At 58.3% G+C, this 18820-nt stretch overlaps 3 protein-coding genes across 15 annotated transcripts in view; all 3 read right to left on the reverse strand.

The window, feature by feature from the left end:
- Window positions 1–5234, reverse strand: part of GRIN2C (glutamate ionotropic receptor NMDA type subunit 2C) — a 19920-nt gene extending 14686 nt beyond the window's left edge. For 2 of the 4 annotated variants that reach the window (XM_017535658.2, XM_037741004.1), the window contains exon 1: window positions 3809–4032. In XM_017535658.2, coding sequence (XP_017391147.2) covers window positions 3809–3862 — 54 coding nt within the window. In that variant the 5' untranslated portion in view covers window positions 3863–4032. Of the gene's footprint in view, window positions 1–3398; window positions 3463–3808; window positions 4033–5112 lie in introns of those variants that run through there. The other 2 variants (XM_017535657.2, XM_017535656.2) reach the window with 2 other exon arrangements.
- On the reverse strand, window positions 4040–5520 carry LOC119472303 (collagen alpha-2(I) chain-like). The gene is made up of 2 exons (XM_037741078.1): window positions 5401–5520; window positions 4040–5031 (listed from the first exon to the last, which is right to left on the reverse strand). The coding sequence occupies exons 1-2, from the start codon at window positions 5518–5520 to the stop codon at window positions 4138–4140; spliced, it is 1014 nt and encodes a 337-aa protein (XP_037597006.1). The 3' UTR covers window positions 4040–4137.
- A 935-nt stretch (window positions 5521–6455) lies between these two features.
- FDXR (ferredoxin reductase) lies at window positions 6456–16800 on the reverse strand. Of its 10 annotated transcripts, XM_017535689.2 has the most exons (13): window positions 16629–16800; window positions 15962–16080; window positions 15800–15871; window positions 10659–10751; window positions 10331–10453; window positions 10013–10126; window positions 9618–9719; window positions 8739–8846; window positions 8400–8484; window positions 8069–8268; window positions 7806–7977; window positions 7005–7175; window positions 6456–6876 (listed from the first exon to the last, which is right to left on the reverse strand). In XM_017535689.2, the coding sequence occupies exons 1-13, from the start codon at window positions 16705–16707 to the stop codon at window positions 6746–6748; spliced, it is 1569 nt and encodes a 522-aa protein (XP_017391178.1). In that variant the 5' UTR covers window positions 16708–16800; the 3' UTR covers window positions 6456–6745. The 10 variants fall into 10 exon arrangements, with proteins under 10 accessions (XP_017391178.1, XP_037596937.1, XP_037596936.1 ...); XM_037741009.1 differs by lacking the exon at window positions 15962–16080 and having other exon boundaries at window positions 10331–10429; window positions 15800–15897; XM_037741008.1 differs by lacking the exon at window positions 15962–16080 and having other exon boundaries at window positions 8069–8301; window positions 10331–10429; window positions 15800–15897.
- Between the last annotated feature and the right edge of the window lie 2020 nt (window positions 16801–18820).

The following is an 18820-nucleotide window of genomic DNA, read 5'->3' on the forward strand; positions in this document are numbered from 1 at the left end:
GCCTCCCAAAGTGCTGGGATTACAGGCTTGAGCCACCGCGCCCGGCCTGCAGGATCTTTTTAACCCAACCCAGGGGCCTGACATATATCCTTGCTAAATGTCATTATTTTGGATTAGGACCAAGAGCCACAGCAGTGAGGCTAGCGCAAAGCCCGAGTGGAATGGTACCCACGGATGTTGCTCTCCCTCCCGCTGGCCATCAGCCACGGCACTGCCACCTCTTCCATCTTCGTCACCTCCTCAGCAAAACTTCTGAGCAGGGGAGAGCTAAAGGGTGGACAGGGTGAGCCTGCCACTCCAGCCCTCTCCCCCGCCCCCAGGATCTGCACATCTCTCCACAGAAATGTACACAAAATTCAAGCAGTTGCCAGAAACCGCACCTCAGAAAGGCACATGACAACGGCTGGGCAGGCTCCAGCTTTCTCACGGGGCCTTCCTTTCCCTGCCATCAAATTTCTCTCTCTCGCTCTCTTTTTTTATTTATCCAAAGCCTAATGTCTTACAGACATATGGGCCTTCTTGGGTCTCTAGTTCTTTCTAGGGAATCCAGAGAGTGGGGAAGTGCAAGAGGCTACCAGAAACATTCAGCCAAGTTCCTCTTCTCCCCAGGCTGGCACTGAAAAGATCTCTCCAAGGGAACCCACTAGACGGACCGACTTTAGTGCAGAAATATAACTTGGCGCATCTGTGCTGAGCTTCTTCCATGCACTAGGCACTGGACAGCGGAATGTCCCTGGGGGTGAGCCATGGTCCCCGCCCTCCAGGAACTCAGAGTCACATCTGCAGAATGAGCTTGCTGCTGTTAGCACTTCCCACCTCCTTTTTCCTAAATGTATTTCTCTTTCCACCCTTCCCTCCTTGCTTCCCTCAAGCTCCCCAGCCTCCCCTTCAAGACCTTCTCTTAGCTAAGGATGTGTAGCTCATTCACATAAAGGCACGAGGGACTGATCACAGCTGAAAGCATTCTCATTCCCAAGAAAGATGTGGTTTAACAACAGAGCCTTAAGCTAAAGTGCCAGGTGGTAGAATTTCAGGCTAAGAAGACAGGAGTTTGGGCAAGGAAGGGAATATCGTTCTCATGTTGGTGCCCTTGAAATCTCCCCATGTGTGTGGTTCCCTGGTACAGTGACACAGAAGTGGCAGAACTGGCAGCCCGGAAACACGTTTGAGTCTAGCATGGGATCCTAGCCATGCCATGCCATGCCTCAGCTACCACCACCAATCAAGGATGTCAGATCGCAACCACAGGGGACACTGATGTGCTCACCGCTCCCTTCACAAGGCCCCTGTCTGCTCACCTCTGCCCAAACCTCGAGGCCCTAGCGCTTCCTTGCCCTTTGGGGAGCCCCAAGCCTCCTACCTCCCCTGCCTCCCAGCAATGACCTCTAGATCTGTGCTGCCTGGTATAGGAGCCGCCAGTCACACGCAACTGTTAGGTACCAGAAACGTCTCTCACCCAACAGTGTAACATTTCATCCCACACTGCAGATTGAAGACAATATGGAAACAGAATGTAAAAATCTCATAAACATTTGTGTCTTGATGACATGTTGAAATAATAACATTTGGGGTATGTTTAGTCAAAGAAAATATACTGTTAAAATTAATTCCACCTGTTTTTTTCTATCTGTTTTAATGTGGCTGCTGGAAAATTTTAAATTTCACTTGTGGCTCCCATTTTATTTCCTTGGACAGTATGATCCTGGATGAAGGGCCCAGGCACTCCCTCAACTCAAAGGGGCAGAATAAGCAGTCTGCCGTTAGCATTTCAGCCTCCTTTTTCCAAACATATTTCCCTTTCCACCAATAGCCTGCCCTCCTACTCCCCTCAAGCTTCCAGCCTCCCCAGTCAAGACCCTTTCTTAGCCAAGGATCTAGAGCTCATTCACATGAAGGTATAAGGGTCTGATAGTAGCTGAACGTTTCTCATTCCTACTGTCTCCCATAGGAAGGCATCTCCCTGGGCTGGGGACACCACAGACTCTCTCCAAAGGGAAAGTGTCCTCCTGGCTTGGGGGTCTGGAGGTGGGGGGCTTCAGGAAGGTTGTGCCTCTAACCAAAGGGCCTAAAATCAGGGAGGGATCCCAGAGTTCCTCCAGAGGTGGGGGCCAAAACCAGGCAAGTCTCTGGACTCCAAATAGCAAGGGGCAGATCAAGGAGACTCCCATGGCTGTCTCATCACCCCGTGGAATCCAGCTGCCCTACAGAGGTAGGAGGGGCAAACTCCGTTCCGCCTGCCACAATCTCCTCCATTGCCTCCCCTCCCCACCTCCCATCTACCCACCCTGGAGGGCCCCGAAGCACTGTTGAAGCCTTCCTCCAGCCCCTGCTCCCTCCTCCCACAGGACAGCTGCTTCCCTGGTGCCCACAAATGAAGTCCAGACACCTTAGTCCCATGGACAGGGCCCTCTGCACCCTGACCACAAGCAGCATCCTCCCCTGCCCTGGAGCCCACAGCTCTGCCAGTCTGGTGGCCAAACCGCCCCACTCTGTCCTCATCTCCAGGCTTTGTTCCAGCATCCCGCAGGCTAGAACGTCCTCTTCCCAATGGAAGTCTACCATCGTTCAGGGCCCAGCCGAAATCCCTCTCCCACAGGTACCTGCCTTGATGCCTCAGTTTCCAGGCGCAGGGTCTGCGGCCAGGGTAGGGCGGCTGGCTTTCTTCCCTCTGCCCTGGCTTCCCCTCCTGGGTGGGGAGCTCTGTGCAATGGTCCCCTCCACCCCTCCATTCTGCCCTGCGGCAGGTGTGTGTGCCTTCATGAATGCCCCGTCCCACACTGGACTGCAGGTTCCTTGAGGGCAGACGAATTGTCTCAGACACTTCTGCCCACCCACCCACTCAGGGTCTCACCGCCTCCACAAACAGCCCTTAAACTAATGTTTGACTAACACAGGGACCCCAAAGAGCCCCGCAGAGGATGGCAGTGGTCAGTGTCCTGCAGGACACAGCAGCATTTGGAAGGTTCTGAGCACCTTCCCAGGCTGGGGGCCTTCTCCTCCTGGGGTCCCCACAACTCAGGCAGACCCCCGCACGGACCTACACACACGCACACTCCCACACTCACACCGGCTCACACCCGAGATGCTGATGGCTCCCCCTCTCCCGGGCTAGGAAACTTGGTCCGAAGAGCCCGCCACACCCGCGAGCAGACCTCCGGGACCCCCTGCCTTTCCGGTGAGCCGCCCCTCCTTTGCCGTCGGGTTTCCCTCCCTCCCTTTTGCCCAGCCAAAACCCAAACCCAGGCGCCAGGGAAGAGGACCGCCCTTCTAGCTTGCCCCACTCCTGGGGGCATGGAGTTCTCGCTTCTTCGAAGCTAAGGCCCCCGTCGCTGATCCCGCCCGGACTCCCCCCAGCCCCCGGGACGCTCCGCCCCCTCCCCTCCGCAGGAATCTCTTACACTCGGGCTGTGAAGTTCGGGGTATTTTTAGGCCGGCGATAAATAATTCATAGGGAACGTGGCATCAGGCTCCCCCCGCGGGAGGAGGGGGCGCGAGCAGCAAGAGCCACCGTCACCCACGGCTCAAGGACACTCGCGATGCGGCGGCGGCAGTGGCGGCGGCTCCGGGCGGGGACCCGCGCCACGCCTCCTGGCGGCCGAGCTGCGCACCACGCACCCGGCGCCCCCAGCCTGGCGCTGCCCCCCGCCGGCGTCCGCGGCTCCGGGGCTCCCACCCCCACTCCCCCAAGCTGGGTAGTGATCCCGAGCCCCGCAGTCGGGGGACCGAGCCAGCCTGGCAGGAGGCCCCGGTACCAGCCGAGGCCTGCCCCAGGGCCCTGGGCGAACTCAGGTGTCCCGGACCTGCCTACCTGCCCCTTGCATGCTCGTATTCTTTGGGAGTTTAGAAACAGGCTCAAAGCCATTAGCACTGCCAAGACCTAGATGGACTCCGAAATACAGCCAGCGCGATGACACCCTCCCCAAATAAGTTTCTTTTCTCGGTTTTTCTGTGGCCTGGGATCGAGGACTGAACTAGGACACCACCATCCGAGGGCTGGGAGGCCAAGCCAGAATTCCCCTTGGGCGACCAGGCCTGGGAAACAGAGTGGAAGAATGGGGTGGGCGTCAGGATCGGGCGGGAATTCCCGTCTTGCTCACCCAGCAGCTCCTTGCAGGGTCACGGGACCCACCTGGGGGTTCAGGCTGCCGGGTGCCTTTGCTCCGCGTGTCCCCGCCCTGCCCGCCTAGGCGGGAAACAGGAGGCTCTGGGCTTCCCCTCTCCGCCGTCGGGGATCCTGGGCGAAGCCCCCAGAGACCGGCGTAGCCTGCTGGTGCGCAGCCAGGGCCCAGCGCCAGACCACGCTCGCGCAGTGCCCTCTCTGCCCACCCTTCCCTTCGCGCTCTGGAAGCCCGGGACCCGAGCACGGGCCAGCATCTGCAAGAGGCCACTACCCTGGAAGCCACTCCGATTCTCCCAGGTCGCAGGGAGGAGAGCGCTAGGCTGGGGCAGAGAGGGGGCAGAGCTGTAGGGGAAGAACCCGGACTCGCGGCGGGGGAAGGGGTCCGGGCGCGGAGGCAGGTGCGCAGCAGGTGCCCAGCAGACCTGGGGAAACCAGGGCACCAGGCTGGGGAACCGCACAGCCCCCTTTCGCCTTCTCACTCCCTTCTCACTCCCTCTCGCCTTCTCAGCCCCTCGCTCTGGTCGATCCCAGCCCCGGCCCCTCTCCCGGCCCTGTTCCCCGCCCTCCGCCCCGGCGACTACCAGCAGCAACAGTTGAGGTCCGCGGCAGCCCAGACTCCCGCGTCCCCGCACTGCCCCCGGTCCCGCGGTGCTGCCGTGCCAGGCGAAGGAGAAGGAGGGCTCGGCGACCCCGGGAAAGAACGTCTTGGGCGCTTCGCCCGTGTCCTTCTCTCGCGTCCGCCGCGCGCCTGTCTCCTCGGCCTCTTCTGCCCCTCCTCTCTCGCCGCCCGGGTCCAAACCCAAGGCCCGGTTCTCGAGGGTCCGGGTCCTCCAGCCGCCCCCTCCCTGCGCCCCAGTGTCCTGCGCCGGCCCGACCCCCCGCCCGGGTGTCCCGCCTCTGTCTCCGCCGTCCTTGCCGGCGCGCCGCGGGAACCCAGCCCCAAGTTGGCGGCGAAGTTAGAGACCCCCGCCCGCCCGCCGCCCGCCACTCACCGAGGGGAAGGGGCGCTGCGCCTACGCCGAGAGCCCGCGCCGGCCGCCTTCCTCGCGGTGCCTGTCCCGGAGCCTTGGCCCCGGCGCGCTGGCCCGCTCAGTCTCAGCTCGGCGGGTGCCGGAGCGGGGGCGGGGGCGGGTGGCGCGACCTGGCGGGCTGGCCCCGACCCGCCCCCGCTCCCCGCGACCCTCCCGAGGCTCGAACGGTGCCCGGCTCCGTCCGGGGCTGGGCTGTGCGCTGCGCCTCCGGCTCCCAGAGCTCGCAGCAGACTGTGCGGGAGTGCTCACTGCCGCCCGCAAGGGCCCGCCCCGCCGGGGCCCGCCGCCTCCGGCCCGGCCCGCCGCCCCTCGGGGCCCCTCCCGCCGCAGGCCCGGGTCCCTCTCCCCTCTCAGGGACCGTGTCTCCATACCCGACACAGGGGGCAGGTGCACCTCGGAGGAAACACCAGCCTGCCCGGGGCCTGGGTTTGAGCCCGAAGCTCACGAGTGTGTGACCTTGGGCCAGTTGATTTCGAGGACCCCTCAGTTTATATAGCGAGGCGGCACCTTTGGGGCTGCCATCAAAGGCAGTGACCACTCTCCAGACACTGGGAAGCCCTAGGGACATTTAGGCACTTTTTTTTTTTGAGACAGAGCCTCACTCTGTCGTCAGGCTGGAGTGCAATGGCGCAATCTCAGCTAACTGCACCCTCCGACTCCCAGGTTCAAGAGATTCTCCTGCCTCAGCCTCCCGAGTAGCTGGGACTACAGGCACACACTACCACGCCCAGCTAATTTTTGAATTTTTAATAGAGACAGGGTTGCACCATGTTGGTCAGGATGGTCTCGATCTCCCGACCTCGTGATCCACCCACCTCGGCCTCCCAAAGTGCTGGGATTACAGGCGTGAGCCACCACCTAGCCAACTAAGGCACTATTCTTAAAGGCCAGTGGGTCTGGCTGGAAACCAACAGAGGCAGGAAGGCTTTGAGAGTGGACAGAGAATAGGACCTGGGCCAGACTCGCCTGGGACACCCAGAAGCACAGGGGACAAGCTGCTGCTCAGCGCCCCTCCGCACGCTCCCCCCCACCTAAGGGCTAACCAGGGGGCCAGTGGAGCAGGCAGGCTGGGGTCCCATACCGGGCGGCCCTAGTGTGGACAGAAGACAGGCAATCTGTAACGACAGCAGAGCCCAGTGGAGAAAGGAGGTGCCTACGCCAGGCCGGGCTGCCCAGCCCCCTCAGGCCCCCAAGAGGGCCCCCAGCAGGGAGTTGTACCTGGTGATGGTAGCGGAGCTACTGCCAGCAGGTGACCCCTGACCCCAACCAACCCTTCCAAAAAAAGTCCCCCATCAACCACAGCCCTTGGTTGCAGCTGTTTTATTTCCAGCATGTTCCCAACCTGGTGACCCTCCACAGTCCAGCAGGAGAGAGGTGGGAAGGAGTTAGGTCAGCCGCACCTCTGCACAACGCTACAGTTGCCTCGGTTGCCCTTGCTGGCCAGGGCAAGCTTCCCCAGGAGGAAGGAGAAACCCTGGAAGGGCAGCCGAGCCTCCAAGCCGGGCCTGCCAGGATGTAGCAGAGTCCCACTCGGCAGACCCAGTCCTTCCCCTCCCAAGACTCATCCCTTCCCTGCCAGGGGCTGGGGCTGGGCTCAGTGTCCCAGGAGGCGCAGCATCTCCTGAGGATCCACCAGCTTCTCCCGGGGCTTCCCAGTGCTCTGGCCCCGGGCCACCTCCTCAGCATCCAGCTTCTCCCAGTCTGAGAAAGAGACTGGCTGGACCCCTGAAGCAGAGGGGAGACTGTCACCACCTCCTCCTTCACCTCTCCCAAAACAGCTCCCTCCCAAAGAGTGAGACCCTAAAGGAGGACCTCCCACCCCACCTCCCAGGACTCAGCATCAGGGTCCAGACCTCGGCTGCTGAGCAGGGCCTGGATGGCTGCGGAGCCAGGCCTGGGGCCAGAGGGGAGCAGCCCGGCCTTCAGGTCCTGCAGCAGCGTCTGGCCGGTGAGGAAGCTGTCAGTCATGGTTGTAGCTATGACCCCTGTGGGTCCTCTCTTCACCCAGCCGCTGCAGTAGAGGCCTGACAGGGGGGACAAAAGAAGAAGGAAGGGAGGTGGCTGGCCACCACCCTAGCCATCCTGTGCCCACAGTCTGTACCCATGTGCGCAGACACACAGACACTCCATGCCTCCCGGAAGACTGTTGGCCGAGCCTGCGGTGGCCGCTGGTCCACTGCCCTGGATTCTTTTCACCCTGTTTTTAACCAGACTGACCCCCTTACACTTTGGTGTCCCTTCGATGAGGGGATCCCTAAGCTTAGGAGCTGCAGTTTGCCCCCTGCAGTTTCAGTAGGCCCTTGATAAATGTTTACCAAATGACTAGATAGGTATGTGGGCACTTAGTAAAACTGGAGCTCCCTGACTGCCTGATTTATCTCCTATCCCAGCACTAAGCACAGGGCCTAGCCCAGAACAGATCTCAGTGAATGTTTGTTGAATGACTTAATGACCAGACATAGGTCCCGTATGTCCCAGCTAGACTGGAACTTCTCTTAGGGCCAAGATGAGGGTGGTGCTGGGTCCGGAGAGGGCCTGCCCTACAGAAGCTTCTCAGTGCATGTTGCTAGATCAATGAATGCATGGCCCCAGGAGACGCCAGCTTCCCGGCCTCCCACCAGAATTCACCACCCAGGCCCCTCACACCCTCTCACCTGGCACATCCGTAACCCGGCCCTCCACATTAGGGATGACCCCGAGCTTGCAGTCAAAGGGCACACTTGGGTCGATAGGGCGGCTCTTATACCCAACGCTGCTGAGCACCAGCCCACAAGGGAGGTCTTCCATGGCTCCCGTGGGCACTGCCCGGGTGGCCTCACCGACACCCTGTTGGGGAGAGGGGAGAGTGTGGGCAACTCCAGGCTGGAGTGGCAGAGGCCTGGGAAGGGAGTGTGTCTTTGGGAAACGTGAGACTCACCTCCAGTCTAGTGACTGCCAGGCGGACACCTGCTGCCCCCCGCCCATCTGGTGAGGGAAGCACCTGCTGGGGGCTTCGGAAAAAGCGGAGGCCCCAGGCACGAGAGGCCGATGCCCAGCGGGCAGCCTCCTCCGGCCCTGGCTTCTCCATGGCCGTTCGAAGCAGCAGCTCCGTCAGCCGCTTCCTTGGGCGCGGGACCTCTGTCGGCATTGTAGACTGTCTCCGGGCTGTCCCTGGAGCCCAGCCCTCTCCCCGAATGCCCTTCCCCAACCCTCTCTGACTTAGGCCACACCCTCCTCAGTAGCTGGTGGGCCAGGCCAGGGTCCTTCACCTTTGAGCCTGTCCTGGAGGCCCAAGAAATCCACAGGATCCAAAATGGGCCGGGTTCCTGGTAACTGAATCATCTCCCGAAGCTCCTTGAGGGTGGGGGCAGGGAATGGGGGAGGAGGTCAGGTCAGAACACTGTCCACCTGAGCCCACCCCAGGGTCCAGCCCAGGCAGGAGCAACCACCACCCGCCTCCTCCCTGAAGGCACAGGGCCCAGGGGCCTTGACTGTTCCCCTTCTTCCATCCCAGGCAGCAGCTACTCCCAGGGGCTCTGCCCCACCCCACCCCTTAAGGAGAGGCCCTCCACCTGGAACCCTGGCTCCTCCCACTCTGGCCCCAGCACCTTAATGGTGAAGGCCACTTGCAGGGGTCCACGCCGGCCCACTAGCCACACTGTCTTCACCTGACTCTGCCTCAGCACACCCAGAGCTGCCTTCGTGATGTCCGTTTTCTGGCACAAAAGGAGGGCCTTGAAATCATCAGACACTGACCTGGGAAAGCGGACTCTCTGGTCACGTCCCCACTGTGGGCCAGAAGGCTGGCGGCCCAAAATTGCACCACTGCTCCCCCCTGGTGGCCTGATGGAGCATTGCTGCCAACTCTGCAAATGACTCCAACTAATCGCACACCAGGCCCACACTTGCATTCAACAAGTATTTAGTGGACCTCTCCTATGTCCTCAGCCCCGTGCAAAGAGCTTGGAGGGGCATCAATGGTGAACAAAAGAGACAAGGAGCAGGCCATTACAGGGCTTCTGATCTGGTGGGGAGAGAAATACTCATCAAATACTCAACCACGTGTGTAAAATTGCTGTTGCGGTAACAGGCTGTGACACAGTAGCCGGGTCTGTGGGAGGAGGTGTGATGGGGCCAATTCAGGGAAGCCAAGGGGCAACCGAGCCAAGATCTAAAAGATGAACTTTGGCTGTTAACTGGTGGGAGGTGTGAGGGGACGATCCAGGCAGGGGTGGTGAGAGCCAGGGTCCTGTGGGTACTGAAGAGTAAAGAGAAAAAGGCCCCTCAGCTGGGGGACAGAAAGTGCAGGGGAAATGGAGAAGAGGACGCTCATGGGACTGCTCTTCAGAGGGCCTCTGCCTGGGCACCACGGGGAAACAGAAGCACTGGGCCTGGCTTGGAGAGGGGAGGCCTGAACCCTGCAGACAGGCCCACTCTCTCCTCAGGGTAACCCCACCTCCACCCTTCAGCCCCAACCTACCACTTACCTCCAGGTGCTCAGGTGGGGTGAGTAGGATACGGGCCACGTCCAGAGCCACGTTCCCCTGCCCCAGAATCACAGCCGTGTCACAGCTCAGGTCTGGCTTCAGCTGCAGGGAAAGGTCTGGATAGGGCCCCTGGCCTCGCTCCACTCAAGCTCACCTCAGTCTACAGGTGCCTCATGCCCAGTGCCCGCTGTGCCCTGGGGCTTCCCCACACCAGCGAAGTCCACAACTCAGGTCCCTCCTCCCACACCTGGACCCAGCTCTCCCCCAAGCCTCCCGCTTCAGTCAGCAGGATCTCACCTCTCCTTACCACCGGGTGGCAGCTCCCTCTTTCCCCAGGCCTGGCATCCAAGGGCCGAGGGGTGGGGAGGAAGACGCAGCAAGCTCCCCAAACTCACCTCCTGGTTCTCAGGAAGCCCGTTGTACCAGCCCACGAAGGCCCGGGCGGAGCACACACCTGGCAGCTCCTCACCAGGAATTTCCAGGGCCCGATGGTCCTCTGCCCCGTAGCTCTGATGAAAGATGACAGGCCCGAGGCCCACAGCTCTCAGCACCAGCACTGGTAGGCCAGGCAGCCCCCCAGGCTCCCAGTGGCCCTCTTCCAGCTTCTCCTCTGGAGCGTGCATCCTGGCCTCACCCCTGGGGCCCTCCACCGCCAGCCGCCAGCCGCCTTCTGCAGCCCCTGCCTCCCCCACCCAGCGCCTGGCCGCACTCACCAGCACCACGGCATGGTAGGCCTCCCGCAGCTCCGGCACCGTCACGTCCCTGCCCACCTCCACGTTGCCCCAGAAGGCACAGCGGCCAGAGTGGGCCGTCTGAGTGAATGTGTTGATGACATTCTGCCAGGTGCCCCGGGAATGGGAGGGGTTAGAGGGTGAGGCAGCTCCAGGGACCCACGTCTGCACCACCCTCACCACTCTGTGTCCCCAGGATGGAAGCTGGGTGGCATCAGGACAGAGGGTATGAAGTCCTTTCATCCAGCCAGGTAGCCTCCCTGCCCTCCTCATCTTGACCAAACCCCAGCCTCCAGGTCCAGAGACCCACCTTCACCTCGGGGTGGTCAGGCGCCACGCCAAAGCGTACCAGGCCAAAGGGCACAGGCTGCTTCTCGTAAATGTCCACGTGGGCCTGGGGGTGCTGCTGGGGAACAGGGTGGCAGCTGGTGGGGCGGAGAGAGAAGCTGGGACCCCCTCCAGGTCCCCCAGGCTCCCAGACAGAACACTCCTCCCCCTCCCAGATAGCAGGAGCGTTCAGGACCCTGAGCTGAGAACACAAGGCTTATCCCTGTGCAAGGAAAAAGAGCATTCCTCGTGGCGGCTCATGCCTATAATGCCAGCACTCTGGGAGGCTGAGACAGGTGGACTGCCTGAGGTCAAGAGTTCGAGACCAGCCTGGCCAAAATGGTAAAACCCCATCTCTACTAAAATACAAAAATTAGCCAGGCATGATGGCGGGCGCCTGTAATCCCAGCTACTCAGGAGGTTGAGGCAGGAGAATCACTTGAACCCAGGAGGTGGAGGTTGTAATAAGCCAAGATTGCACCACCGCCCTCCAGCCTGGGTGACAGAGCAAGACTCTGTCTCAAAAAAAAAAAAAAAAAAAAAACAGAAGGCCAGTTGGCCCTGGGCGATGGGGAGAAAGTGGCCAGCTGAGGAGGGCAGTAGCTTCCCCAGCTGGAATTGAATCAGTTGTATCAGGGCAGCTGCTTTGCCTTCTGAAGACCTGAGGACCACCCTCTGAATTCACAGGGCCTCAGCTCTAGTGCCCAGGACCATGCTCTGGGAAAGGGGAACAGCAGGACAGGGAGGGGCACAGCTGAGGATTCTCAGGGAGGAGAGATGGAAACAGACCTGCTCCCATCTTAGAAAGAGTCTCTCTCATGCAGGGTTTCCGTGCTGACTGCCTTCCCAGGGCACCTTGAGAGGCCGTGTGGAAGGCACAGGGTCGGAGGTAAGTCTGGTCTGGCTCTGCCACCAACCAGCCACATGATCCCAGCAAGTCCGGGGGCCTCCCCCGGTCTCAGTCTCCCCCTCTGCACACTAGAAGGACGATGGCTCCCTCTCAGGGCTGCTGGGAAGCACCCGAAGGTCATGGTGGTGAGACTCTGGGCCCCAGGCCGGTTAGCAGTAAAGCAGCTGGGGCTCCTATGGCTGACACGCCCAGCCCCCCATCCTATCCTAGCTCCTCGCTATGACACCTCCAGCTTCACTGGGACTCAAGGCGAAGAAGCCCCTGCCCATCAGTTGCCCTACCCCTGACAAAGGCTCCCACCCACCTCCTCGCCTTTACTCAAATCCGTCTTGCCCTCCACTCGCCTGCCGGCGCCCAAGTCCACCCTCCCCCACCTCCTACCTCTCCCCATCCCAGGCCAGCCACAGGGGGCTACCCAAACCACCTCCCTCAAGCCCCACGTTGTACCCACAAAGAGCACCGGGCTTGGCGTCAAACAGGTGGTGTTGCATGCCAATCCCAGCTCCACCACTAGCTGGCTCTGTGCCCCGGGGAAAGTTTCTTCTCTATCCAAAAGAAGATCCCTGTGGCGTCATGCTCAAGGTTAAATGAGTAATCAGGCAACGCAGGGTGCAACCTACTCTCAGTGCTCAGTCTAGGAGGGAGCAATCATTGCCATTCAGTTGTTGTATGTCACTGCCTTGCTCAAAAATCTTCTCTGGGGCCCAGTGCCACAGCATCAAGTTCAAACGGCTCAGCCTGGAGGTCAGCACCTCACCCGATCCGACCTCTCTGACTTATCTTCCATTCTTTCCTGCTACAGATCCTTCACTCTGGGTCACAGTGTCCTCTCCAGGGCCACCTCCGGAACGCTAAGTCCGCTGGTTATTCTTACCCCTTATCTCTCATGGCTGACCTCATCTTCCAGGAAACCTCCTCCCTTTCTCCTCTCCCTCTAGCTGCTCCCCAAGGACATTCTCTGAGGCACCCCTCTCCCTCCCTGGGGATTTTAGCCACTCCCTCCGGTGACCCCAAATTCCCCTGAACTTGCTGGTGACTTTCTACTCTCTCTCTCCTGCCCAGATCTCTCCCGAAGCTCCAAACCTGAGACCCCTGGATGTCCCACCCCAGATATCTCAAATCCATCCAGATTCAAGCCAAGTCTCCTCACCCCAAACAGCTCCCCTTCTGCTCCTGTTCCCTCAACCCCATCCACCCAGAGTCCAAGCTGGAACCTGGGGCTCCTCCCTGCCCACCTCCTGATCTCGTCAATCCCCCATCCTCACAGTCCTCTTCCTCACTGTCACCCCAGCAGCTCCTCACCGCTCTCTGGCTACCAGCCCTGCCTGGATCTACCCTGCAGGCAGAGGGGCAACCTGAAGGAAAACAGCACCCCAAAAACTCTCCAGTGAAGCCAACCACCTGGACAGCAGTGGGCACCAGAATCCTTCGGGATGCTTAACGTTGCTGACTCTTGGGCCCAGCCACATTAGCTCCGAGCTAAGCCTAGAAATGTATATTTCGATAAGATGCCCCAGGAGACTCTGATGATGGAAGAGGAGGCAGCTTCAGACACCTCCCAGAGAAACCTGCCTCCAGAGCCTGGACAGTGGCTACCAAGCTCCCCAGGATCAGGGTCCCAACTACGTCTCAGCCTTGGCTCTCACCTCCTCTTTCCTTATTGCACACACGTACCTTCCAGAACTTGCCCTTTGCCCTAGGGCCATTCTCTTCCTCTTTGTCCATGCAGTTCTCTGTGCCTGGGACACTCCTGCCATTGTCCCCCAACCTGACATCTACTGTCCTTCAGACTGCAACTGGGACATCTCTTCCTCCAGACTGGGCATGGACCCCCTCCCCACACCCAGTGTCTGTGCTTTACAGCATCAGAGCCCTAAAATACCTTGTAAATTATCCACCTGTCTACCCACCCTACATTCGAATGTCAAGTCCTTGAGCACAGGGACCATGTCTGTCCTGCTCACCTCCATGTTCCCAGTGAAGCCTGCACCCAGAATGTGTTACATCCGGTAATTGATTACTGAATGGATGAACGTGGATGGCCTAGCATTGAGCTGCCTTCACTCAGGTCCCAGTGCCGTCCCTGCTCAGCGGTGGAAGCTTGGACAACCTCACTCAGCCCTAGAATCCTTACCTGTGAAGCAAGAGGCATGACACCTGCTTTGCAGGTTGCCATGGAGATGCTACCAGCTGCTGTGCTCAGTGCCTGACTCAAGCTAACTGCCACTGTCCCAAACGTGCTGCAGGTGGTCCTGTCTTAGGAGCACAGCCAGCAGCTTGGAGCTCCCTGTGAGCAAAGATCAGCCCAAGGATCAGAACAAGGACTGTAACTGTCCCGAGCCCCTCCCCATCCCATCCCACAAGGAAAGCATGTGCAAGTGTCTGCCAGCTGAGTGCAGTTGTGCTAAGAACACTGCCTGGGCCAGACGAGGTGGCTCATGCCTGTAATCCCAGCACTCTGGGAGGCTGATGCGGGTGGATCACTTGAGGTCAGGAGTTCAAAACCAGCCTTACCGACATGGTAAAACTCTGTCTGAACTAAAAATACAAAAATTCGCTGGGCATGGTGGCATGCATCTGTAATTCCAGCTACTCAGGAGGCTGAGGCAGGAGGATCGCTTGAACCTGGGATGTGGAGGTTGAAGTGAGCTGAGATTGTGTCGCTGCACTACAGCCTGGGTGACAGAGCAAAACTCCATCTTAAAAAAAGAACACTGCCTGGAAGGCTTATTCGCCCCACTTTGAAAATTTCAGGCTCAGCTAATAAATTGGCCCTTTGACAAAGCTCTTCAGGGCCTCTCCAGCCCCCATGCGCTCCTCAGTCTCCATCCCAGAGCCCAGGCTGTCCTCCCTCCCACATGGCCACTCGCCCATGGCCTTGCATTCCAGGATGACTCCCCACATGTGGGAGGCCCTCGCAAAAGCCCTTGGTCTTCTTCAATGCAGCTCAAATGCACCCTCTTCAGAAAACAGTTTTTTTCTTTTCTTTTCCTTTTTTTTTTTTTGAGACAGGGTCTCACTGTGTCACCCAGGCTGGAGTGCAGTGGTGCAATCTTGTCTCAATGCCATCTCCGCCTCCCAGGTTCAAGCAATCATCCAGCCGCAGCCTCCCAAGTAGCTGGGACTACAGATGTGTGCACCACGAGAGGCTAATTTTTGTATTTTTAGTAGAGATGGGTTTTCACCATGTGGGACAGGCTGGTCTCGAACTCCTGACCTCAAGTGATCCACCTGCCACAGCATCCCAAAGTGCTGAGATTACAGGCATGAGCCAACCACTCCCGGCCCAAGAAAGTTTCTGATTGACCCCACCTGCCTCAGCTCACTCTGCCCACATTGTTGTAATTAGCTTCGAAGCATACATGGGTCACTTTTCGGCAGAGTGATCAACTCAGCCAGGTTTCCCAAGAACCTCCAGCTTAGCGCTGAAGCCCCTTGTCCTGGGAAATCCAGGCCAATTGATCACCCTACATTTCAAGTATCTGTGAGTGTGGGTGTGTGTGTGTGTGTGTGTGCGCGTGCATAATTAAGATATTCATCCATTCTCCTGTCTCTCCAGACACTACAAGCCTCTCCAAAGCTAGGCCACTGTCTCATGTCTCAGTTAACCTGGGTATCCCCTCTCTACTCTGTCTCAAAGTCTGATGTGGAGTCTCAAGCATAACCTGTAGCCTTGGCTTGGGGCCCCACCTACCGAGGCGGACACTAAAAGCCTTGAGATCCTGGCCTTCCCAGGGGAAGGGGGAGGGGCAGAGGGCAAGCTGAAAGAACAAAATGGCAGGGGAGGATTGGAGCTATGGGTGAGGAGGGCATGGCAAAAAAGGTAAAGTTACAGAAAGCGGAGGAGGCGGTTAGCCTCGAGATGCAGGATGTTTGGGACAGAGTGAAGACAGAGGAGAAAGGAGGGAAGATGAACGAGGATGAGGTCATTCTGCAGATATACACAAGCCTCCTGGAGTGCTTGGCCAGGGAGGCCGAGCTGACCACCTGCCACTAACCACTGGCCACCAAGTGGTCCTCTCTCACACTGAGGATGTGAGGGGAGGGGAGCCCCAGGTGTAGGTGAGGAAGCAAGTGGGAAGTGTCCAGGCCAGATGGCTGGGAGCCCCTTCCCCATCAGGCATCCAGGAGTGGTCTTAAAACCCAAAGTGGGTGAGGCTTGCCCTTAGGACTGGAGCGGCAGTTGAATGATGGACTATGAGGAAGTGGCTTACCTTTAGCAGGTGTTGGGCGGTGTAGAAGCCAGCTGGACCACTGCCCACCACACAGATCTGGGGGGTCTTCTCCTGTGTGGAGAACTGGTGGCGGAAGCCTGGGGCTAGGGAAAGGGGAGGGAAAAGGTCAAAACTGACCTCTTTCCCCAGTCCCAAACCAACTTGAATATCCAACAGAAGGTGGAACTTCCCAAGCTTCACCCTCACCTGCATCCTCCTTCTCTTGCTCCTCAAGGCTTTGGCATTTGCAGGGTCTCTTACTTCATCTGAACCCCTAAAGGCTGAGTCTTCATCCAGAGCCTCTCATCTCACCCATGAACCTACTACACCACTGCCAATGGCCTACCCAACACCACTTCATTCCCTATCCAATCGGGTAGAATCCCACATCCTTCCAAGGGCTTCTATATCATCCCATTCTCGCCCCTTCGGTCTCCCCAAAATGTCGCCCCTCTAACCCTTCTCTCTCCACAAAACGTTATATTGCCCGTATAGACCTGTTTTATTCCTACAAATCCCTGTTTCGACCCAGACTTCCTTCTCGCCCCACAGACCTCCGTATCGCCCCCCCATTCACCCCGTCTCACACCTGTGGATCTCATAGTCTCTCCTTTACACCTTTGTTGATCTCCGACTCTCACCCTAGAAGCCTCACATCTCACGCACAGATCCCCGCCCGCCCCCGTACACCACCGCGATCTCGCCCGCAGGAAGAGACCCCTCCAGCCTCGCCCCTCTCCAGCCCTGCCCCAGCTCGGTTCCGACCCCTACTCAGAGCTTCCAGGCCTCCCCGCGCTCCCATCCAGCCCCAAAGGCGCCCTGCTCCTACTCGGGGTGCTCCCGGCGGAAAGCGGCCGGGTCCAAGGCCACGCCGACCGGCCCCACCAGCGCCAGCAGCGCGAAGTCATGGCTGGGAACAGCAACCTGCAAGTGGGTCCTGGCAAACGCCCGGCACTGCAAGCCCGCCACCACCCGGCCTCTGGCCCCGCCCACAAGCGAGACCCCGCCCCAATCCCCGCCCCCAGCGCGCCGGGAAAGCAGAGCCTTGCGGCTCCACCCCGACTCCAGAGAGAATCCCGTCCCCAAAAGAGAGGCCCGCCCTTAATCACGCCCCACCGTCTAAGCCCTGCCCCTCTAAGCTTCCGGGACACACGCAATTTAATACATTTCTCCCCAATCCTCTCCTTCCCTCCAAATCCCGGAAGCCTAGAGTTGGGAGAGAGCGTATCCCCATCGCTGTTCCAGTCCCTCCCCAAGGAAGCAGCCAATTAGAAAGGAGCTTATTTTACTTAGCCGCGCCCCTCTCGGGAGACTCTCGTCGCTCGCTGATGACGCATGCTACATTGCCATTTAGTAGCGAATCCTCCCGTGTGACTTTGTCCCAGCCAATCACGAGTCCGGTTCCAAGCGAGCCCTTCCCAGTTAATCTGGGAAATTAACTGGAGTGCGGGAATCTGGGTGGAGGGAGGTCCCGCCAGGAACTCAGCAGCCTATTTCTTCGACCGCGGGTGTTGTAAGCCCTACAAGATGCTGTCCCTGTCGGGCCAGGGATAATATTAAACCCTGGAGAGCTCGTCCCACCTCACCTCCTTTCCCATTACACAGGTGAAGAAAAGCGCGGCGGGGCAGTGGCTTACGGTACTACAAGGACAGAGCCTCCGACCCCTCTGCAGCCGTGCAGGGACCCGGGTTGGGGCACTCCCCTCGGGTTCATAATTTAAGGGGGCTCCAAGACACTCAGGCATCAAGATAAATGTTATACTGCGACGTTTTAAAATGTCAAAATTAATGCAAAAAGTCTATGATCAAAATATTTTTTAAAATAAGAGTAGGTCAGTAGTGACAGCTGACCAGTAACCTAATGCCTCTTTCTTTTTCCCATGGGCCCTCTTGTCAAACATTACTTCCTTGGAGAGAAGCCTTTTCTCTGACCCGTCCCCTCCCACGCTCTAAGGGGTTAAAGCTGCTCATTCCACAGCATCCGACCTTACCCCATGATGACTTATTACACTGTTTGTCATTTTTAATGAGGTTTTAAATTTAAGAATAACATACAGAAAAGTGCACAAATAAGTGCACAGCTTGACAATATATCACAAGGTGTAACCATATAACCACCACCCAGATCAAGAAATAAAACATGGTTAGTATCCCAGGAGGCCTCTTTGCCCTTTCTGGTCACTTCCCATCCCTCCCACTGGTAAGTAAATACTGTTCTGCTTTCTAATAGGTTCCTGTGTTTTATGCCTATTTCCCTAGACCAGGAATAGGCAGACTATAGCTTGCGGGCCAAACACTGTCTGCCAGTGTGTTTTGGATGACCTGCAAGAATGATTTTTACTGTTTTGGGGTTTTTTTTGGGGGGGTTGGGGTTTTTGGTTTGGTTTGGTTTTTTGAGACAAGGTCGCACTCTGTCACCCAGTGGTGCCATCTCAGCTCACTGCAACCTCATTTCCTGGTTCAAGCGAGCCTCCAGCCTCAGCCTCCTGAGTAGCTGGGACCACAGGTGCCTGCCATTTTTGCATTTTTTGTGGAGATGGGGTTTTGCTATGTCACCTAGACTGGTCTCAATCTCCTGAGCTCAATGCAATCCACCTATCTCCACCTTCCAAAGTGTCAGGATTACAGGAGTGAACCACTACACCTGGCTGGTGTGTGTGTGTGTGTGTGTGTGTGTGTGTGTGTGTGTGTGTTTCTCTGAGATGAGTCTCACTCTGTCGCCCAGGCTGGACTGCAGTGTCGCTATCTCGGCTCACTGCAAATTCCACCTCCCAGGTTCAAGAGATTCTCCTGCCTCAGCCTCCTGAGTAGCTGCGATTACAGGTGCACACCACCCCACCTAGCTAAGTTTTGTATTTTTAGTGAGACGGGGTTTCACCATATTGGCCAGGCTGGTCTCAAACTCCTGACCTCATGATCCCCCCCCAACCTTAGCCTCCCAAAGTGCTGGGATTACAGGGGTGAGCTATCACGCCAGGCCTGGTTTTTACATTTTTAATGGTTAAAAAAATGAAATTTTGT

Source organism: Cebus imitator, unplaced genomic scaffold (genome assembly GCF_001604975.1).
Source record: "Cebus imitator isolate Cc_AM_T3 unplaced genomic scaffold, Cebus_imitator-1.0 Scaffold93, whole genome shotgun sequence".
Lineage (NCBI taxonomy): Eukaryota > Metazoa > Chordata > Mammalia > Primates > Cebidae > Cebus > Cebus imitator.

Coding starts and splice junctions, on each gene's coding strand:
- LOC119472303 (XM_037741078.1), bottom strand. CDS start 5,520: ATGGAGACACGGTCCCTGAGAGGGGAGAGGGACCCGGGCCTGCGGCGG. Junction 5,032..5,400: donor GCGGGCCCTTGCGGGCGGCA/GTGAGCACTCCC, acceptor CGCGCCGGCAAG/GACGGCGGAGACAGAGGCGG.
- FDXR (XM_017535689.2), bottom strand. CDS start 16,707: ATGACTTCGCGCTGCTGGCGCTGGTGGGGCCGGTCGGCGTGGCCTTGG. Junction 10,454..10,658: donor CTGACCACCCCGAGGTGAAG/GTGGGTCTCTGG, acceptor GGCACCTGGCAG/AATGTCATCAACACATTCAC. Junction 6,877..7,004: donor GGCCCTGCTCAGCAGCCGAG/GTCTGGACCCTG, acceptor CCTCTGCTTCAG/GGGTCCAGCCAGTCTCTTTC.